Raw genomic sequence first — 18401 nt, 5'->3', positions numbered from 1 at the left:
TATTTTGCATGGAGGCGGGGGACGTCAACTCCCTCGTGACGTAGGGTGGAATACCGTCATCACGTGACAATGACGTAGTTCATATTTTGGTAAAACATCAGGAAGTGTCGAAGAAAGCGACGACTGAAACTCGACAGTTTGAACTTTTTCTTACAAGGAAAGCTTTATTTGACTGCTTTTTTTACAGACTTACTATTAGTATTTTATCCTGTATTTGTTGGATTTACGAAGAGTCGCCTCAAAATGCCGTCAATGGAAAGTATCCTTGAGAAACAGTGGTGAGAAACGACGCTAAACCTTAACGTCAAGTGAACATAATAATGTGGTGAGCTCAAGCGACGACGGACTCCTTACATAGTTTACATTATGTTAGGCATTATCCAAAGTCACATGTAGTACCTTTTTTTTTATCAACGTGAACATTCTCTAATCGGTTTTCGTTTTTGCTAAAATGGGAAGAAGAACCCAAAGTCACATAAGCTTCAATGCTAATGGCTGAAAATACAACTGAAGTGAAGTAATTTGGATCATGGAGTCAAGGTGCTCAGTTACTGCAGAAAAATAAAGTTTTAAATAACCTCTGTACACGTTGTTTGTGCTAAGAGCTCCTTATATAACACTAAAGCCATAAAAGTTTGCAACACGCTTATTATTATTATGTGACAGCTTGATGAAGTTGTTTAATTGTCTTTATTTTATATATCGTTCAAGTCCATAAAATAAAGCTGTAACATTATATTTATCGTGAAAAACAAGACTCCACAGGGGCTGAGAGGGGCACAGACTTGTCTCGTTTTTGTATCATTAAGTAAGTAAATCCATCATTATTTTTCAGGGTTCACAGTTTATTTCTGTCCCTGCGGAGGTGCTAAATCTGGAAAAAGTGTTTGTATTTTTTATTTTTACGAGACACATTTACAATTAAGAAAACAGCAGGATGTGTCGAGGCTTTCCGCTTCTATTCCCCACACCCACATCTGTCATTCGAGGTTTGTTTGGTTTGTTTTTGGACATTGTTGTCTTTAACTGAGTGCCACAGCAAATCTCTTCAACCTGAAGATGGCCGCCAAAGATCTCCAAAGAAATTCGGCGAAATGTGACAAACAGGAAAAAATTGAAAAGTCAAAAGTCAAGAAAGTAAGTTACACTTCTGATGCTGTAATAGCCTTAATATAAATAAAATGAAATGAGAAACTAATGAATTGGTCATTGCTGTGGAATACTTTTTACTGACTCACTTCATTGTTCTTAATAGGCCATCCAGAAGGGGAATATGGAAGTGGCGAGAATCCATGCAGAGAACGCCATCAGACAGAAGAACCAGTCTGTGAACTTCCTGCGGATGGGTGCCCGCGTTGATGCAGTAGCAGCAAGGGTCCAAACTGCAGTTACAATGAACCAGGTAGGTTGAATGCTGAGGTCACCTTTTGATACTGTAAAGTTTTGAGAGTGGCACTGTAGACTGAATAAGGTTTGTGCTTGTCATTTTCTCCATTGAAATGAGTGTCTTTTATTTGTCAGGTCACCAAATCTATGGCTGGAGTGGTGAAAGGAATGGATTCTGTCCTGAAGTCTATGAATTTGGAAAAGGTAGAGTGTTTTGCTTTTTCAGTCTTTAGCAGAAACTGTAATTGTTGAAACACTGGGTAACTGAAGTTTTAACAGAATTTCTTTTGTTGTTCAAGATTTCGGCCCTTATGGACAAATTTGAGCACCAGTTTGAGACTCTGGATGTTCAGACAGCCCAGATGGAGGACACCATGAGCAGCACAACAACACTCACAACACCACAGGTACAATTCTCTCCTCTCGTTGCTTAACTTTGTCTTCTGAAGACAAACTATTCACTTAAAATTTGATTTGTCTTTTAGAACCAAGTGGACTCCTTGATGCATGAACTAGCAGATGAAGCAGGGTAAGCTTTTCAGATTTAAATTTCAAAATTGTTAAAAATGTAAAATCCCAACTTTTTTTTAAAGGTCACGTTCTTGTCAAGCATTTGTAGATTGTAAATTGTGGTTGCTGTGAACAACTAGATTGGCATTCTTTGTAGAACTGTTGAAATGATAGACGTATTGTGTTTTTATCCTTTTTAGTGAGATTTGAACATGCGTGTGTATGTGTTTGTTTATAGATTGGACCTGAACATGGAGCTTCCTCAGGGACAGACTGGATCAGTGGGTACCAGCGTGGCCTCTGCAGAACAGGTACATTTTGTTTTAAAACCGTTTTACATTTGGCACAAATAAAAAAAAATAAAATAAAAAATTCAAAACCAGGATATTTATCAGTAAAATACCACTTCATTGTCTGTTCAACATCACATGTATAAAGGTGATGAAAGAAGTTATCACATAGAGAGAAACCGAGATCACATTTGTTTAATCTGAAAGCAATTAAATGTCCCATGTTATGCCCTTTTTTGGGTTCATATACCTAATAAATGTGTAAGTACATTCTCAATCACTAATTTTCAGAAAAAGTGTCTGTTTTCATCTACTGGTACTCCATGCATCTGCCTGTATTTTCAACACTCTGAATCCCCCACAATCAGGGATCCCACCTGGGCCTAGTCTGATCTGATTGGTCGGCCGTTATGCTCTGTTGTAATTGTTCAGTCGCTCAGCAGGGATGTCATATGGGGGTGCAACACAAGCTTGCTCTTGCTACAATGAGCCAATGGGCTTGGATCTGTGACATCACACTGGCAAGATGTCACACTGGGGGGGTCTAGGGACTTTACATGCAGCGACTGCTACTGCTGACATTAGGACCTGGGAGAAGTCACCTTTCGGAGGACTTTAAATTTGTGCACATAGATGTGCCTCTTCATACACCTGGAAAACACACTAAAGAGCAAATAAAACCAGAAACAGCAGAATATGGGACCTTTAATTTCCAAACATTTGAAATAAGTTCGGAATTTTAGTTTAAAAATGCTACTTTTGCAAAAAAGCGTCATTATATTATCTTTGTCTTTATTACCTCACTCACACCTGTCTTTGCTCTCTGTTGTCCAAAGGATGAACTATCCCAAAGGCTCGCCAGACTTAGAGATCAAATGTAAATGACAGCTGCTGAGGACTTGCACCTTGACACAGCGCTCTGGAGTGCTCTCAGGCGACCTGAATATTACTCAAAAAAATGTGCTTTACATCATGTTCCTCCTCTTTACATCTCATGTATCTCTGCAGATGAGCTTCTATAGCCTCTGTTTGTTCTGTGTTTATTATTATCATTCAATACCTTTCTGCAAACTAACACAGACAGTGGTGATGGAAAAAGATTTCTTAAATATACACATTTACTAGAAAGAAATGTCACTTTATTGTTGGACTTGTGTGCTGGAGGTCATCCTATCTGTTTTGAAGTAATTGCAAGTGACAGTAAGCCTTTATTTGAAGGCGAATTTCATTTATTTATGGTGAATAAGCATAATGTTTCTTGACCATAGAAGTCTAGTTTATCTGTGCATAAATGCATACCCATACATTTTCTCCTCAGTGTCCGAATGACCATACACTTCACTGTTGAGTTGACTTGTGTTGATTTGTTGTGTTTCTGACAAATATTTTAAGAAGATCCTGGATGATTGGCATGTGTGTTTGCCTGATCATCATCAGTATTTTCACTGATCGTTTGGTAGGGGTTACTCTTGATCGATATCATTCAGTAAGTAATCAATAAAATTTTATAATACTTTTATGTTTTTGACTCTTTCATTGAATTACAAATCATTATTCACAGTAATTACACATTGATCAGCATTTCATTTGTATTCAACAATTTGTGGAACTATACGTGCCTCAGTTTTCAATAGATATCCTCTGTGAACCAGTGGATGCAAAGCCTGCTCAAACATGGTAAGCTATAGACCTATAATGGGTGGATGGAAGGATATTCATTTTTCTTTATTTTGTGCAAAAAGTAAGAAGTAGACATCAATTATCAAAAGGCATGGGTGAAGCAAAATAAACCCTGAAAAAATAAAGCATCTACATCGTCTCGTCACAAAATACAAGCGGTACATTTTTAATTAAAGTAACAACCTTTAGTATGAAGGGTCTGACATTAACTTAACCACAGAAAAAGGAACTCATGATGATCATCAACAAAATGAAAAAAGGGAAAAGTAAGAATTCAAAATAAAATGAGACATTTTACGATGCAGGAGTATTGTTCTTTTTATCACTGACGACACTGAGACCTTCTGGAAGGATATAAAAACGCCATTAATCATGATTTAAAAAATGTATGCATTCATTTCAGACTTTAATTGTGGTTAACTAGTTCATGCTGACAGCCATATTAGACAAAGACAGAGAGTCTGTAAAATACAGATTTTATTATTTAACTTGAAAGGCACTTGCCTTTCGAAGTTAAATACATGCATTTAAATACATTGCATTTAAAGAGACACACCCCAAAACGGAGCGTTCTGAGAGAGTTGGTTTCTGCAGGGTCAAAAACCTCCTCTGGTGTCTTGATTTTTTTTTTTTTTTGCTCGTGTAGTAGCTGACCTGTGATTGTAAATGGCTGTTTTAGTTATGTTGAAACGACTGCTATTAATGTTCATTTTTGTGAAACACATTGAAAAAGGTAAAAAAAACAAAACAAAAAAAACCCATCTCTTTCTAATGCCTTGTTTCTTGGAGTCCTACATTTACACTCTTTTCGGTCCATTAGAGTTAGTGTTAACCCTAACCCTGACTAATTACACCTTTTGATGAATATTTATATATTTAAAACTTTACTTACAAAAGAACACGAAGCAGAATAAATCTTAAAATACAGACGTTTATACAGATAACGAGTGACACTGTAAGACAAAACTCAGGGCTTCGGCGTTTTTATCACGTCATGTGACTTTGGCGTAAACAGGAAGCAGCTGATCTTGACTTCACTACCTTCTTCTTCCAAGTAATGTGTACAGCTCTGTGCCTGAAAAACAGAAACGTTTGCTGAAACAGCTTGAATTTAAGACGCACCTCTACCCTGTCTTGGTAAGTAGAAGAAAGTCTATTCAATATCTACTGAGCTCGCTTGCTGTGTTAGCTTTGCTTAGCTACCGGACATCTTTAGATTCTGTCGTGCTAGCTCTGTTAGCATTAGCATCGGTGCTCGTGCGGAACAGTAAATAGAGTTTGACTTTATTTTGCGAGCTGTTTTTAATGTTGTTTTGTACTTATGAGCCAACGCGGATGATACATATGTTGGTACGACGTGTTCGTCTTATAATCGATAAGTTTCTGCTTCGTGAGAGCTGAGCTGGCAGTGAGGTGATAAAATGTTGTTTGTTTTACAGCAGACACATACTGAAGTCATCTGACTTACAGCCCAGAGGAATACTCTACTTCGTGTCTGCAAAGGGGGATGTCCAGCACAGCTATGAAGAAAAAGGTGAATCATACATGACATAATTTAAAAATGTAGTTTACATCGTTTAAACTTTTTTCACATTAGGTTAACATGTTATTTGTAGTCAAAGTGTTTTGAGGGGGTTGAAACTCTAAGCTAAACTTAGTGTATTACATTGGACTAATCTGAACTGTGTCAGTCTTTTTTTGTGTATTTTGTTTTTGGTAGTTCTTGGAAATAAGTGCAATGATCAAACATCAGATCAAAAAATATTTTAGACATTTATTGTATAACTTTTCTACTCCTCAGCTGTAGTCATGTCTCAAACTGCACGTTTTAAAAGCCCTACAATCAAAACGCATCACTGTGAATCCCAATAATATATCACACTCTGGAGGACTGCTTCTTAGTAGTATTATTGTTGGAGTTGTAACAATGTGTATTGCTGCAACTCCAACAATAATACTAATATTAGCAGTCACAACATTTTGAACCCCCTTTTTATGCCGAACATGCTCTGAAATAATCTGAGTTTAACTCCATGATATTAATGCTCAGTTACACCAGAAAATATTACTAAAAGAGATACATGTGTAGACTTTTACTTGGGATACAAGGTTCTTACATCGCTATCATTCAGCTTTTATTTATTTAAGAGTGTGAAAGAGAATACACAGAGAGGAAAAGAAAGGTTTATAGTTCAGTGATGGTCCTAAATGTAGCATTCATGCTTTCAGGTGTTACTGATGGGAAAAAGTGGGTCTGGAAAGACCAGTATGAGATCAATCATCTTTGCCAACTACATAGCTCGAGACACACGCCGCCTTGGAGCTACAAGTAAGAGAACTTTAAGTAAAAGTGGTAATTGAAGATAAATGCTTATTTTTAACAATATCTTGTCATTTTTCTGTTGTTGAGTGCAGTTGATGTGGAGCACTCTCATGTTCGTTTTCTTGGCAATCTGGTCCTAAACCTGTGGGACTGTGGAGGGTAAAGTACATTAGTTCATTATATACTTTTATCTTTTGTCAATCTCAACCGATTCAAAGTTCTCTCCAATTATCTGAATTCCTCTTTAAAGCATTACTCTCTCCAACCCTCAGGCAGGACACGTTCATGGAAAACTACTTCACCAGTCAGAGGGACAACATTTTCAGAAACGTAGAGGTTCTTATTTATGTGTTCGATGTTGAGAGCCGTGAGCTGGAGAAAGACATGCACTATTACCAGTCATGTCTGGAGGCCATTCTGCAGAACTCCCCGGATGCAAAAGTGTTCTGCCTCGTTCACAAAATGGACCTGGTGCAGGAAGACCAGAGAGATCTGGTAAACACAATGGTTTTTGTTTTATCAATAATAGTGGTCTCTCCCGCTCTCTCTAACAAGGAGAAAGTGCAAACGATTTGAAAGCCAACGATCCTGCAGCACTCTTTCTTTGGCACAATTGCATCCTCACTGTTTGGAATTTTTAAAAAAAACATGGATTATTTATTACCATTTTGAAAACAGTGCCACATCACGTTATACTCATATATTTTAAGAGATGTTGATATATAGTACTGTCCATTTGACTTAGTGGGTTTTGTGTTTTTACAGATCTTTAAGGAACGAGAAGAAGATCTGAAGAGACTGTCCAGACCTCTGGCCTGTACATGCTTCAGGACTTCAATCTGGGATGAGACCCTGTATAAGGTTGTGATCTATGTTTCATATGTTTCATGTGTCATATTTTTATGAAATACACGTCTGGTAAAAAGGTGGACACTGTAGGAAACATTCTCAATGTCTTTTGCAGGCCTGGTCAAGCATTGTGTACCAGCTCATCCCAAATGTCCAGCAGTTGGAGACAAACCTGAGAAATTTTGCACAGATCATAGAGGCAGATGAAGTTCTTCTTTTTGAGAGAGCCACCTTCCTGGTGAGAACAGCCACTCGCTCTGGTTCAGCCGTCCATGTAGAAAATCTCCATCCTTTTATTGAAGTAATTGGTTGTTGTTTATGCGTTTCGTTTCTTCGTTTGAAGGTGATCTCCCACTATCAGTGCAAAGAGCAGCGTGATGCTCATCGCTTTGAGAAGATCAGCAATATTATCAAACAGTTTAAACTCAGCTGTAGGTGAGTCCGGTAGAAGGACACCCTCCCTCCACATTTATTCTGCTTCATTGCTTTGATGTTTCTGATGTTGTATGCTTTTCTCATCTAGTAAACTTGCAGCCTCTTTCCAAAGCATGGAAGTGAGGAACTCTAACTTTGCTGCCTTCATTGACGTCTTCACCTCCAACACATATGTCATGGTCATCATGTCGGATCCCTCCATTCGTAAGTTTTGAAGATGGCATTTCTCTGACGTGAGCTTAAAGATGAAGCTTGTAAGAGAGAGAAAAAATAGGCTAGATATGACATACTCAAACCACAAAAACCCTCCCTACCTCTTTAGGGGTGTTGGATGAATCCTCAAGAATGTGTTCAGATAATGAGCTATTCTCGTGCCTGTTAGCTTAAGAAGCTTTAAAATGAATCTGTGCATTAAGTGCAGAATAACAACTCCTGAAGATAAGCAGGCTTTCTTATAGACAAATGTAAGCATATTGAAATAATTAATTACATTAACCTGCGAAAGCCAGTTATTAGTATTTGTTACATACTGAGCCTCTGGGGATTCAGGTAACAAAGCAATTATAGAAAGCTGTTTGTAGATCTATTCCCAGGGTTTACAAATCCATGTGCACGGTTTCCCAAACTATGTGCATGTATTTGTAAACACCAGCACAGACTTGAATTATGAAAGCACAAAATAGCTTGCAAACTGTGTGCAAGGTTTAAAATCTGTGTGCACAGTTTACAAATCCATAAGCATGGATATGTAAAAGGCTCTATTTTCTTTCCTTGGTCAGAAGGGGCTTCATGGATTATGGGTGTGCGTGAGGATGTGAATAAAATACATATATTATTCTTGAATCCTCGCCTTCAGAATACTTAAAATCTCCTTTCTTCCATTTTTCTCAGCATCTGCAGCCACTCTCATCAACATCCGCAATGCTAGGAAACACTTTGAGAAGTTGGAGCGGGTGGATGGACCCAAGCACAGCCTGCACATGCGAATGCGTTAGTCGGGCCAGTTGACCCAGTGGATGCTCTCAGCCAATCAGTCCACAGGCCACTGTGGTGGTCTTTCAGCTCTGATGCATATAAGCAGCCCTGCACTGTTTCTATATCTTCACATTCAATCACAGTTATTTCTGGGCAGGAATCATTTTTTGATTTGTTTTGTTTGGGGGTTTTTTGTGTCAAATTTCTACACAGTTCATACGCATCTTGAGAAGCAACACATACTGTTGAAATATTTGCCCCAACCTGATGAGTTGAAGTAAAAAAATAAATATTGTGTTTGCTATTGAGGGGGAAAGGCGGGGCTACCGTTGCTGTCACCTGTATGGACCTATACGCTAGATTCATTCACCCTAGGCAGGAAATCCCAGAGATTTGGGGATGTTAATTTTTAAATGACAAACAGTAGATACTGTTTGATTTTCAACTGCAGTTTGTAAGCTGTTTAACTTTGAACGGATGGAAAATATAATTATATTCAGAAAAAACATCTCTTTTCTGTTTTTCTTTTTTCCTGTTTTGACTGTAAAAAGAAACTTTCATGCAGCATGTTTATCTTGAACAGAAACTGCAGTTGTTCCTCTTGTTCCTCAAACTCGCTGCAGCAGCCACAAGGTCTTTTGACACTCTGGGCCAGTTGTCCTCACTACATGACATATGGTGGCAAGTGTTTGATGTGGTGGGGGCTCTATGTGTGTGTGTGTGTGTGTGTGTGTGTGTGTGAGAGAGAGAGAGAAGAGTGTGTGGTGAAGGGGGCGTAAGAGTTCAGTGCACCTGTTAAGCAAATTGACAGAAGTACAAATAGAATCACAACACCAATTTCAGACAAGACAAAAAGGTGAGTGAAGCTTGTTTTAAATCAAAGTAACAAGCTGAACTAATAAATGACTGAAAGTAACACTTCCTTATGTCACTGTACTGTGAATGAAATCTTGCAGCTAGTTTCATACACAGTTTTCTCTCTGTTTTGAAATGGAAAGAAAGGGGGTGCTGATGGCCGAGCGGCTCGGTTGCGGTCATGTTTGTAGGCTGCTGTTCTTCAAGCGGCCTACAAGTCTGCGTTCAATTCTGACCTGTGGCTCCTTTTCTGCATCTCATTCCCCATTCTCTCCCTAGTTTCCTGTTCTATCCACTGTCCTATTAAAGAAAGGCATAAACGCTTTCAAAGTATTTTGTTTAGTCTTTACATTGTGCAAAAAAATGTGCTTCTTGTTTTTTAAGGTTTATTTGGGGCTTTTTGCCTTTATTTGATTAGACAGTGGATAGAGTAGGAAACGGGTGATAGTGGGGAATGACATGCTGGAAAGGAGCCACAAGCTGGACTTAAATCTGGGTGTCCCGCTTGAAGGACTATAACCTCCTTAATGTGGCGCCATCTGCAATCCACAACTTTGTACTTATTTAATATTTACATCTCTAATAATATTCAAATGTTATTCAAAACCCCTTAAAGCCAACTTAATCACTTCTTATTGATTTAAACTATTGATGGTATCCTACTCATAGACTTACCACATCCAACAACATTTGTGTTTTTAATGGGTCATGTTAGGCTACGTCGAGGTATTTTGGTTAAACTGAAACACATTTGGCTGTAAAGTAAAGCAGTTCTTGCAGTGTAGGTTACGGAAAAGTAATGTTTTGTTTTTTTTACTCCAAAAAAATATACTGGACTATTCAACAGAATAAAACAAGTACAGTACATAAAGCCTGGAAAGCTAGATTTTGGTAGCTCTTTTCTCCTTCATAACATTTAAAAGGGAATGAATTTGTAAGGCTTCAAAAGTTATAAGTAGGGTGTGGTTGCTTTGAGTTACTGCACATGTTCCTACTTTTAGCTGTCTAATGCATATAACCTAGGCTCATTCAGTAAATTAACTTGCCATCTACAAGGGGAGTTACTATAACAGGGTGTCAAGAAATGTTATGCTCCAACTACACTGTTCAAAAAATTAAAGGGAACACATCCTAGATCTGAACAAGTGAATTATTCTTATTAAATGCTTTGTTCTTTACATAGCTGAATGTGCTGAAAACAAAACACAAAAATGATCAATGGAAGTTGAATTAAATATTTTGAGGTGTTGAATTTTTTGAGACAAAGACTTTTTTTTTTTTTTTACATTAATTTTTTTTTTATTATTGAAAAAAATTTTGAATTCAAAATCCGATTGCACAGATTTACTTCCATGCAGAACCACTCCTTTATTGGGGGTGTCTTGCAAATTGCCTATAATTTCCACCTGTTGTCCACTCCATTTGCACAACCGCATGTGAAATTGATTGCCAATCAGTGTTGCTTCCGAAGTGGACAGTTTGATTTAACAGAAGTGTGATTGAGTTGTAATTACATTGTGTTGTTTAAGTGTCCCCCTTTTTTTTAGCAGTGCATTTTGATGAGTGAAATCTAGATTCATTTTGAAGTAGCACATTTGAACATTTATCTGTGGATTCAAGCACATTACTCAGCTATTGAACTAGTCATGTTCATACATGTGGTGCTCTGAAACAGTTTTTTTTTTGCCAACCCTTCACTACCCTCCAGCTTCAATCTCTTGCCAAAATATGGTCATTATGTTTTCCAAAAACGTCATGTGGAAATAATACCAAACTCAAGATTTCAAAAAGGTTCTGTAGCTCCTCATGTGCTGCAGAAAAAAATAGGTTTGATACTTCGATCCCAAAATAATTTTAAAATCTGTTGCTGTCTTGTTTCCTATGAGGCAGATCAAAGAGAAACTGTATATTTTTTGCTTGATGCGTCCACAGTAGGTACACAGTGACTGGATTTTGGTCCATTGTACTTGATCCCCACCCATTCCTTCAGGCGCTGCAGTGAATGTGCACTCAATACCTCCTGCCTCTTTATCACAGCCAGCTCTGGTACAGAGGCATTGTTCCAGCTGTGCTTATCGGCACTGCTCATGTGGTTGAGTTGTATCCTGGAATGCAGACGCTAAATAACTGGAAAATCCCCAGTCCCAGCTTCTGAGAGAGAGTTGCTATCATAGAAAAGAATCAAACTTAGAGACAAAGTGTCTCACTCATTCCTAAATAAGAACAGCAGAGTAAATGTTATGGCAAGCAAAGGGCAGGTGAGTCACTTTCCTAACAAACGATAGTTAGGATAACTATCATTTATGCCTGAGCTTGAAGCTGTTTATGTTTATGCACTCAGCAAATGTCCTCTCGTCATCTCTCTTTGGACTTTTACCCAGGAGAAGCATGCTGTAACAGACAAGGCGTGCAGTGACAGAGCATAATATGAAACACATCAGGAGAAATGAATCGCTCTGCTGATGCAACCAAACCCAAGACATTTACAAGTCACCCAAAAACCTTGACAACCATTCTGTGATTTCTGGTCTGAAATTTCAAAAAAGTGAAATTTCAATTGCGTTTGACAGGTTTTTAAATGTTACCTAGTGTCTCTGTTTTGTTGGTATATTTTTGCTCATCACTTATTGGCTCTCTCTCTGTGTCAGGATCTAGCTTAGTTTAGTTCATTTGCACATTGTTAAAAGAAGAGTCGAACAGGAAAAAGCAATTAAAAATAAAAGAAATGTGCAGCTGAGGTAGAAACCATGAGGGCTTGTCTCAAAACCTCACCGTAAGAGATTTAGCAAAAAAAAAATATAGGTAAAAGGTAAAAATATTAACTATCAAAATTAAATTTTACCCAATTGAAAATGTCATACAAATATAAAAACACAATAAAGAAGACAGGACATACAGTCATTAGAAGATAGAACAAAATCAAAAGAATTCAGTATTTACAACAAATCTTTCTGACTACAAATCATATTTGAGCCTCATTTTTTACCTAGCTTGATGTGGTATGCTCCCTGCTGGTTGTGTAGACTGTATGGACATGACTGTTGCATCCAACTACTTTTTCCTTTTTTACTCAATTTCATGTTTATTTACATGCAGACATTTCTTTACACTCATTCTCACATCCGAGGTTATAAAAGGTGTCTTCTTAATAATGATGAATCCTTGAAGAAAATTGTCCTTAGCATGAAAGTTAATGTTTTGGTGTTGGGCTCTGTCTCTCCTCCTTTCGCACACTATTCCGATGTGGAGACCCATCTGTTCGTGCAACAGACCCACAGTTACTGTCATTGACAATGTCTGTGTCCGCATCATTGTCATCACTTGCATCAGCGCCACAGTCCGTTTGGTTCAGCTGTCGCTCCAGCAGAGTGATGCGCTGCTTCAGCCGCAGCTGAGTATGTGTGTACTCGCTGAGCAGACGGGAAAAGCGAGTCTGAAGAGTGTCCAGAGAGGACTCCAGCCTCTCCAACTTCTCCTCTGTGTCCTCCTTCTGCAGCCCACCACTCTCTGCGTTCTCATCCAGCAGACCCTCCTTCATCAGGATCTCCCGGCCCCTCTCCTCTAGAACAGTCTTAGCATCTGGATACTCAGTCATTGCTTCCATCAAGTCGTCCTTAGAGAGGCAGAAGAGATCAGAGTAACCCAAGCTGCGAATGTTGGCTGTCCGCCGATTTCCCATCTTACTTCCCTTTATGTTTAGGATGCTGATTTCCCCAAAGCAGCTACCAGCTGTGAGGAGAGCGTACTGTGTGACCCCGTCATCAGCCACAACAGCCAGCTTCCCCTCTTTAATGATATACATCTCTTTCCCTATGTCCCCTTTTCTACAGATGTAGTCCCCTGGACTAAAGACCTGTGGTCTGAGTTTAAGCACAAGCTCTACCAGCAGTCCCGCCTCACAGTCTTGAAAAATGCGGACTTTCTTCAGGGTCTCCAGATGTACATTAATAGCAATCTCAGCCCGCAATTTGTTTGGCAAGTTCTTTAGCGCCTCCTGCTCGTCTACTGCTTTTTTGTTGGTCCAGAGATAGTCGAACCATTTAATCACACGTGTCTCCAGTTCTTTGCTTACTTTGCGAAAATGCATGTAGTGTTTGATGGCATCTATCCGAGCTTGAAATTCTGCACGCGTAGCATTCATGTTGGCGATCATAGAGCCAACATTTCCCACAATTGTGGCAAAGATCAGCACTCCAACAAGAAAGTCAAAGACCACAAAGAGGTACTCCTCATCTCGCACTGGTGAGGGCATCTCTCCGATAGTGGTAAGAGTAAGAGTGGACCAGTACAGACAGTAGACATAACTCCGAGTCAGGGAGGAATACTCAGGTTTGGAGATGTTTGGGAACACCCAAGTGTCCGAGCCAAACCCCAAAGACTTAGAGATTGCATAATAAATGCAGGCGTTCCAGTGAATGATGACCAGGATGTAAAGCACCAGGTTGCCAATACGAAAGATGTTGGGGTAGTTGGTGCGTGTTTCTGTGCGGTCAAAGAATTCAAACATGCGAGGGAAGCGCAGCAAGCGATTAAACCTAAGCTGTGGTGTGTGGATGCCAGTAGAGATATATGCCAGGTCAGTGGGCAGGATGGACAGTACGTCCAGCTTGAACTGTAACGTTCGGACGTAGCTGTCTCTAAGCTTGACATGGTCCTTCACTAGCAGACCTTGTTCAAGAAAACCTGAGAGGAAAGAGAGAGAGCACAAATTCAGTTTCAAAGTAATCTCGGCTCACTGGTCTCTTTATTCAAATCTGCGGATGAAAAAACCCCACCAACAATACGAATCAAAGATCAAATATCTTTCGTGAAAACGTATGCTTTAGGTAAAAAAACTAAGAGATAAATTACTGAACTGTTTGTATCTTGCAGCAGCTAGTACTTTAGGTGATTCCATACTAGTATCAGAAATGCCTTTAAGACAGAGGCTGCCAGCCCAGCAGCTTCTAACATTATTTCAGTGCCATGCTGGTGTCTAGATTAGGATCCCTTCAGTGTACTGGGCAATGCAAACAATGACATCAATCATAAAACATCCATACACAGAAAACTACAACATTCAGAATCAGAAACAATATGTAATAAATGTTTAACCATTGGTACTAAAGAGGTATGGCACCAATTATCAAAGCTTAAGCTAAAGTGTTTGGTATTCAAGCAACCACAAGCAACTGTTTTCATTGAAAATTGTCCTCATTGCTTAAATGCTACCTGTTACATGCCAGAGGTAGATCACATGATATTTTCCAAAAGTGTTATAGCATAAAAAATAGCATAAGTTCATCACAATCATTTGAAATACCTGTGCGAAGTCGGACGCAAGTGTCCATTATGTACACAAAGTCAGACATGTAGTCCAACACCAGCCAGCAGATGTAATTTCCCACCTGTAACTTGTCAAAGCATGCCCTGTTAATGTAAATGAAAAATGATTTACAAATCCAGTCTTACAAGTGGAAAGTACACACATTTACTCCATTCATCATCCGTCATCAATGGAGGCTGCAGGGAGCCAACAGATGAACACTGTTATGTTATTACCTGGCGACAACAAGGAACCAGTTGTAGAGCACGGCTGTGGCGATAACAAATAACCAGCGGTAGTACGCATTATCTGCTGGGGACACCACAAACAGATCCCACTTTTTCCTGAAAGGATGGAGAGATAATAGATGATGTGGCGTATGTGTTTTACTAATACCTAAATCTTTTATCTTTGGAAGAGACATCAAAAGATGAAAGCAGCTACAAAACATAAAATGATGCAATGCAACAAAAACCATCATTGATAACATCTGAGAATTTAAATCAGGTCTCAAACTAGTGCTGTTTATATGGCCACTTACCAAAGGTACGTGTAATATTTTACCCAAAATATCTTTTTTTATCAAGAGTGAAGCTAAAATAATGTATTAAAATAGTAATCCTCTAATGGACAGTTTAAAGCTTGATTTTTCCCCAGGAGTGTCCCACTGATTTTCTAACCCTAAACATTACCATGTACAAGAACAGACCCACAATCCTTAAAGATTTTTACTGGTATGTGAACTATATTTCTGAATGATTTACTTTTTGTGAATGTGGTATTATTGCAGAGCTGTTAATGTATACAATATATTCAGAGTGCATGGTTCAAGGTGACTGACAGGCATACCTAAAGATCCCTTTGGTGTTACCATTGGCATCAGGCTGAGTGTTGCTGGCACGGCTCGGGGCTATTCTCAACTCAGGACCCCGAAAACGCTCGAGGAAAGAGTCCGGTCGTTCTTCCTCCTCCAACAGGCTCCTGTGTGCCCATTCCCTCAGTCTCACCACCAGGCTCACCAGTCTGAGAGACACACACACACACAAACACACACACACACACACACACACACACACACACACACACACACACACACACACACACACACACACACACACACACACACACACACACACACACACCGACACACACACACCGACACACACACACCGACACACACACACACACACACACACACACACACACACACACACACACACACACACACACACACACACACACACACACACACACACACACACACACACACACGTATAAATACAAGAAATATGCAGGCTCATATACTATAAATCAAACAAAATAATCACAGCTTTAGGTAAAATGTAAAAAATGGAGTCATGCAAAAACTCCCAAACTTTGTATCTCTGAATGTGTACTTTTTTTCCCAGCCTGTGACCCTAAGACAACTTCAAACAAACTTTTCATGATTTTCTTTCAAACTTTGTTGGTACAAAAGACCATGAGCTGCTTATATGATCAGTAAGGTTTTGTGTAGAAGGCTGATGTGCCATAGCTGGGAGTAAAGTTTTACCTTGAGATTGCTCCGACCCTTTGAAAAGAGTTTCTGGAGTCTCTTCCATTAGGATCGAGTGTAGCAACTCTTTGTAGCTCTGAGGATGTGTCATCACACACAGATGGCACCCTGGAAGATAAAAGAAAAACTTGTTTGGCTCTCGGCTAACTCTGGTAAAATACATCAAATGGCAACATTTATGTTTAATATTGTAAATGGTCTCTTGACAAATAAAAGAAACAAGTAAAATAACTGAAATATTTTACATTTTACTAATCTTAGTCAAAACCTCTAAGGCTAGAAAATTAAAACAAATGTTTTTGTCACCTGCTAAGAATGCTCTCAGCTCTATCGATCTCCTCCTCCAGAGTGGTCTTCACTGACAGATTGTGAGGAGACAGCTCTGTCTTCGCTGGATGGCCTGTCATTTTCAGATCTGAAGGGGTTGAGAAAACATTTATATGAAAGCAGTCATCTATTCAACGTGAGAGGAGCTTTTGCTCAAGTTTTTCTGCAGTGCCACGGTGCATGCTGAGCAAAGTGTTTGTTGTTAACAGGGAATCTCTGGGAGTATTTATAGTCAGGGGACTGAGGGAAGGGGAAGGACTGGGACTGTCTGCCCCTCACCTGCCCTGACACACAGCAGCTGGTTGCTGTGGTAACTGTAGATAAACTCAGTGACATGATAGAGATGCTGCATTGTTTTAAATGCAGTTTTGCGTTGGTGGGAGTTCATCTAAAATGTGTTTCCAAGTGCAAAAGCTAACATCCCCAAAGATGTTAGAGCACCTAGTGACACCGCTTCACCCTTAGCAGCGCAGACAGGTGATGAGGTGTTTAGGTTTCTGTTACCAATGTGTGACTAATTGGTAGATCATTAACGAAAACACACACATGCACGGTTGGCTTGAAGCTCGGAGGCTCAGTGAGCCAATCAGCTGCTCTCCCTGAGGAGCTTCATCACTTTGGAAACCACAGAGCTGAAATCAAAGTGTCATTTATGTGGCATAGTTATAAAGAAATGAAGTATTTAAGTGTGTTTTTTAAAATGAAAAAATCCTTCTTTTGACATAAAAGATGTACTATTTCACAGCACATATGCAAATAAAGAAATGTTCGCATTTTATATGAACAAATCATAAATAAATCAGAGTAATGTTTTTCTCCATATCGTTACATGCAAGTGTGATTTTATGCATCTTTAACTGAATACATTTTTACAGTAAAAGTGTCAAGTTCTTCTTTTTAATTGACTACTAATACATATTACAGTAAATATAAATAAACCATTTATTTTATTGTTTTACTTCATGAATAAAAGTCCATTGTCTGTTTCTAATGTTTTAAGATTTGCTGTAAAAATAACAAAAAAGACAAATGGAATGAAGGGGATTTTAAGTGAACATGAATCATGACATGATATTCTTACCTTCCGTTTTCTTAAATTAATCCAATAAAATCCTCATGGTGACTTCACACAGACACACCCAGAACAGCTCGTTCCCAACCGATCCATCCTCAGTGACAAGTCTGCAAATGGAAAAACTGCACCTAACACTACTGAGTACAACCAAGTCGCGAGCCATTCTTGCAATGTGTTTCTGTGAGCTGGCTCTTGAGGCTTTCCCCTCAAGAACAGCAACACATGGTTTACCTGATCCTGGATGGCTGGCAGGATCGGCAACGCAAGGCGGGGAATTCTTTGCACAGTTAAGAGCCCAGATGTCAGCTTTAGACTAAGGAGTCTTCAGGGAAGACCTGCAGAGCTCTTTTTCTGCATATTTCTTATAACTTCGATACAGCACAAACAAACGCACAAATCAACAGGACATTTTATTTGTTGCACAATTTATTCAACTTTCCCTGTGTAGCTCATAAACGTATAATATTGTAAATATGCTGCATGGAAAATCTTTTAGCCTGCATATGTCTCATGTAGGACTGTCTTCTTCTGATTTCCTTCATTTCATCTACTTTGTTTGGTTTTATTGGTGCTTTGACATATGTTATATTGTGTGATGATATGAAACAACTGAAAGCATTTACTTGAAACTCTAATTTACAGACAAATGAATAATTAACTGAAAAGTAATTTAGTAGATTACAATGTGTTCAACAAGTTTTATCTCAAAATACTTCTTTCAATGTTGGCTCGAAATGTTCTATCAAGCTTTTGAAGGTATTTTTCCATGATGAACTTTTCAGTATTTTGTACTTAGAGGCGTTGTTTTTTTAAATCCCAAACCTACCAACAAGACA

The 18401-nt window shown here is 38.9% G+C and overlaps 3 protein-coding genes across 3 annotated transcripts; 2 read left to right on the top strand and 1 right to left on the bottom strand.

Moving 5' to 3' along the window:
• Positions 1-96: 96 nt before the first annotated feature.
• LOC306831533 (charged multivesicular body protein 1b) lies at positions 97-3705 on the top strand. Its single transcript, XM_079355689.1, has 8 exons — positions 97-259; positions 1040-1137; positions 1256-1402; positions 1522-1590; positions 1686-1793; positions 1872-1915; positions 2135-2207; positions 3023-3705. Exons 1-8 carry the CDS (start codon positions 244-246, stop codon positions 3065-3067), a joined length of 600 nt encoding a protein of 199 aa, XP_079211815.1. The 5' UTR covers positions 97-243; the 3' UTR covers positions 3068-3705.
• A 1136-nt stretch (positions 3706-4841) lies between these two features.
• rraga (Ras-related GTP binding A) lies at positions 4842-8956 on the top strand. Its single transcript, XM_079355328.1, has 10 exons — positions 4842-5003; positions 5306-5400; positions 6096-6195; positions 6282-6348; positions 6462-6684; positions 6955-7050; positions 7154-7276; positions 7382-7473; positions 7562-7677; positions 8365-8956. The coding sequence occupies exons 2-10, from the start codon at positions 5374-5376 to the stop codon at positions 8466-8468; spliced, it is 948 nt and encodes a 315-aa protein (XP_079211454.1). The 5' UTR covers positions 4842-5003; positions 5306-5373; the 3' UTR covers positions 8469-8956.
• A 3308-nt stretch (positions 8957-12264) lies between these two features.
• cnga2b (cyclic nucleotide gated channel subunit alpha 2b) lies at positions 12265-16842 on the bottom strand (the record flags this gene model as incomplete). Its single annotated transcript, XM_079355132.1, has 7 exons — positions 12265-13986; positions 14606-14712; positions 14845-14952; positions 15458-15631; positions 16161-16271; positions 16470-16578; positions 16770-16842. The coding sequence occupies 7 exons, from the start codon at positions 16840-16842 to the stop codon at positions 12494-12496; spliced, it is 2175 nt and encodes a 724-aa protein (XP_079211258.1). The 3' UTR covers positions 12265-12493.
• Positions 16843-18401: the final 1559 nt, after the last annotated feature.

The sequence above is a fragment of the Symphodus melops genome (genome assembly GCF_947650265.1).
Source record: "Symphodus melops genome assembly, chromosome: 11".
NCBI classification, from domain to species: domain Eukaryota; kingdom Metazoa; phylum Chordata; class Actinopteri; order Labriformes; family Labridae; genus Symphodus; species Symphodus melops.
Note: the sequence above shows the minus strand (reverse complement) of the source record. Positions and strands in the feature narration are given on the sequence as shown.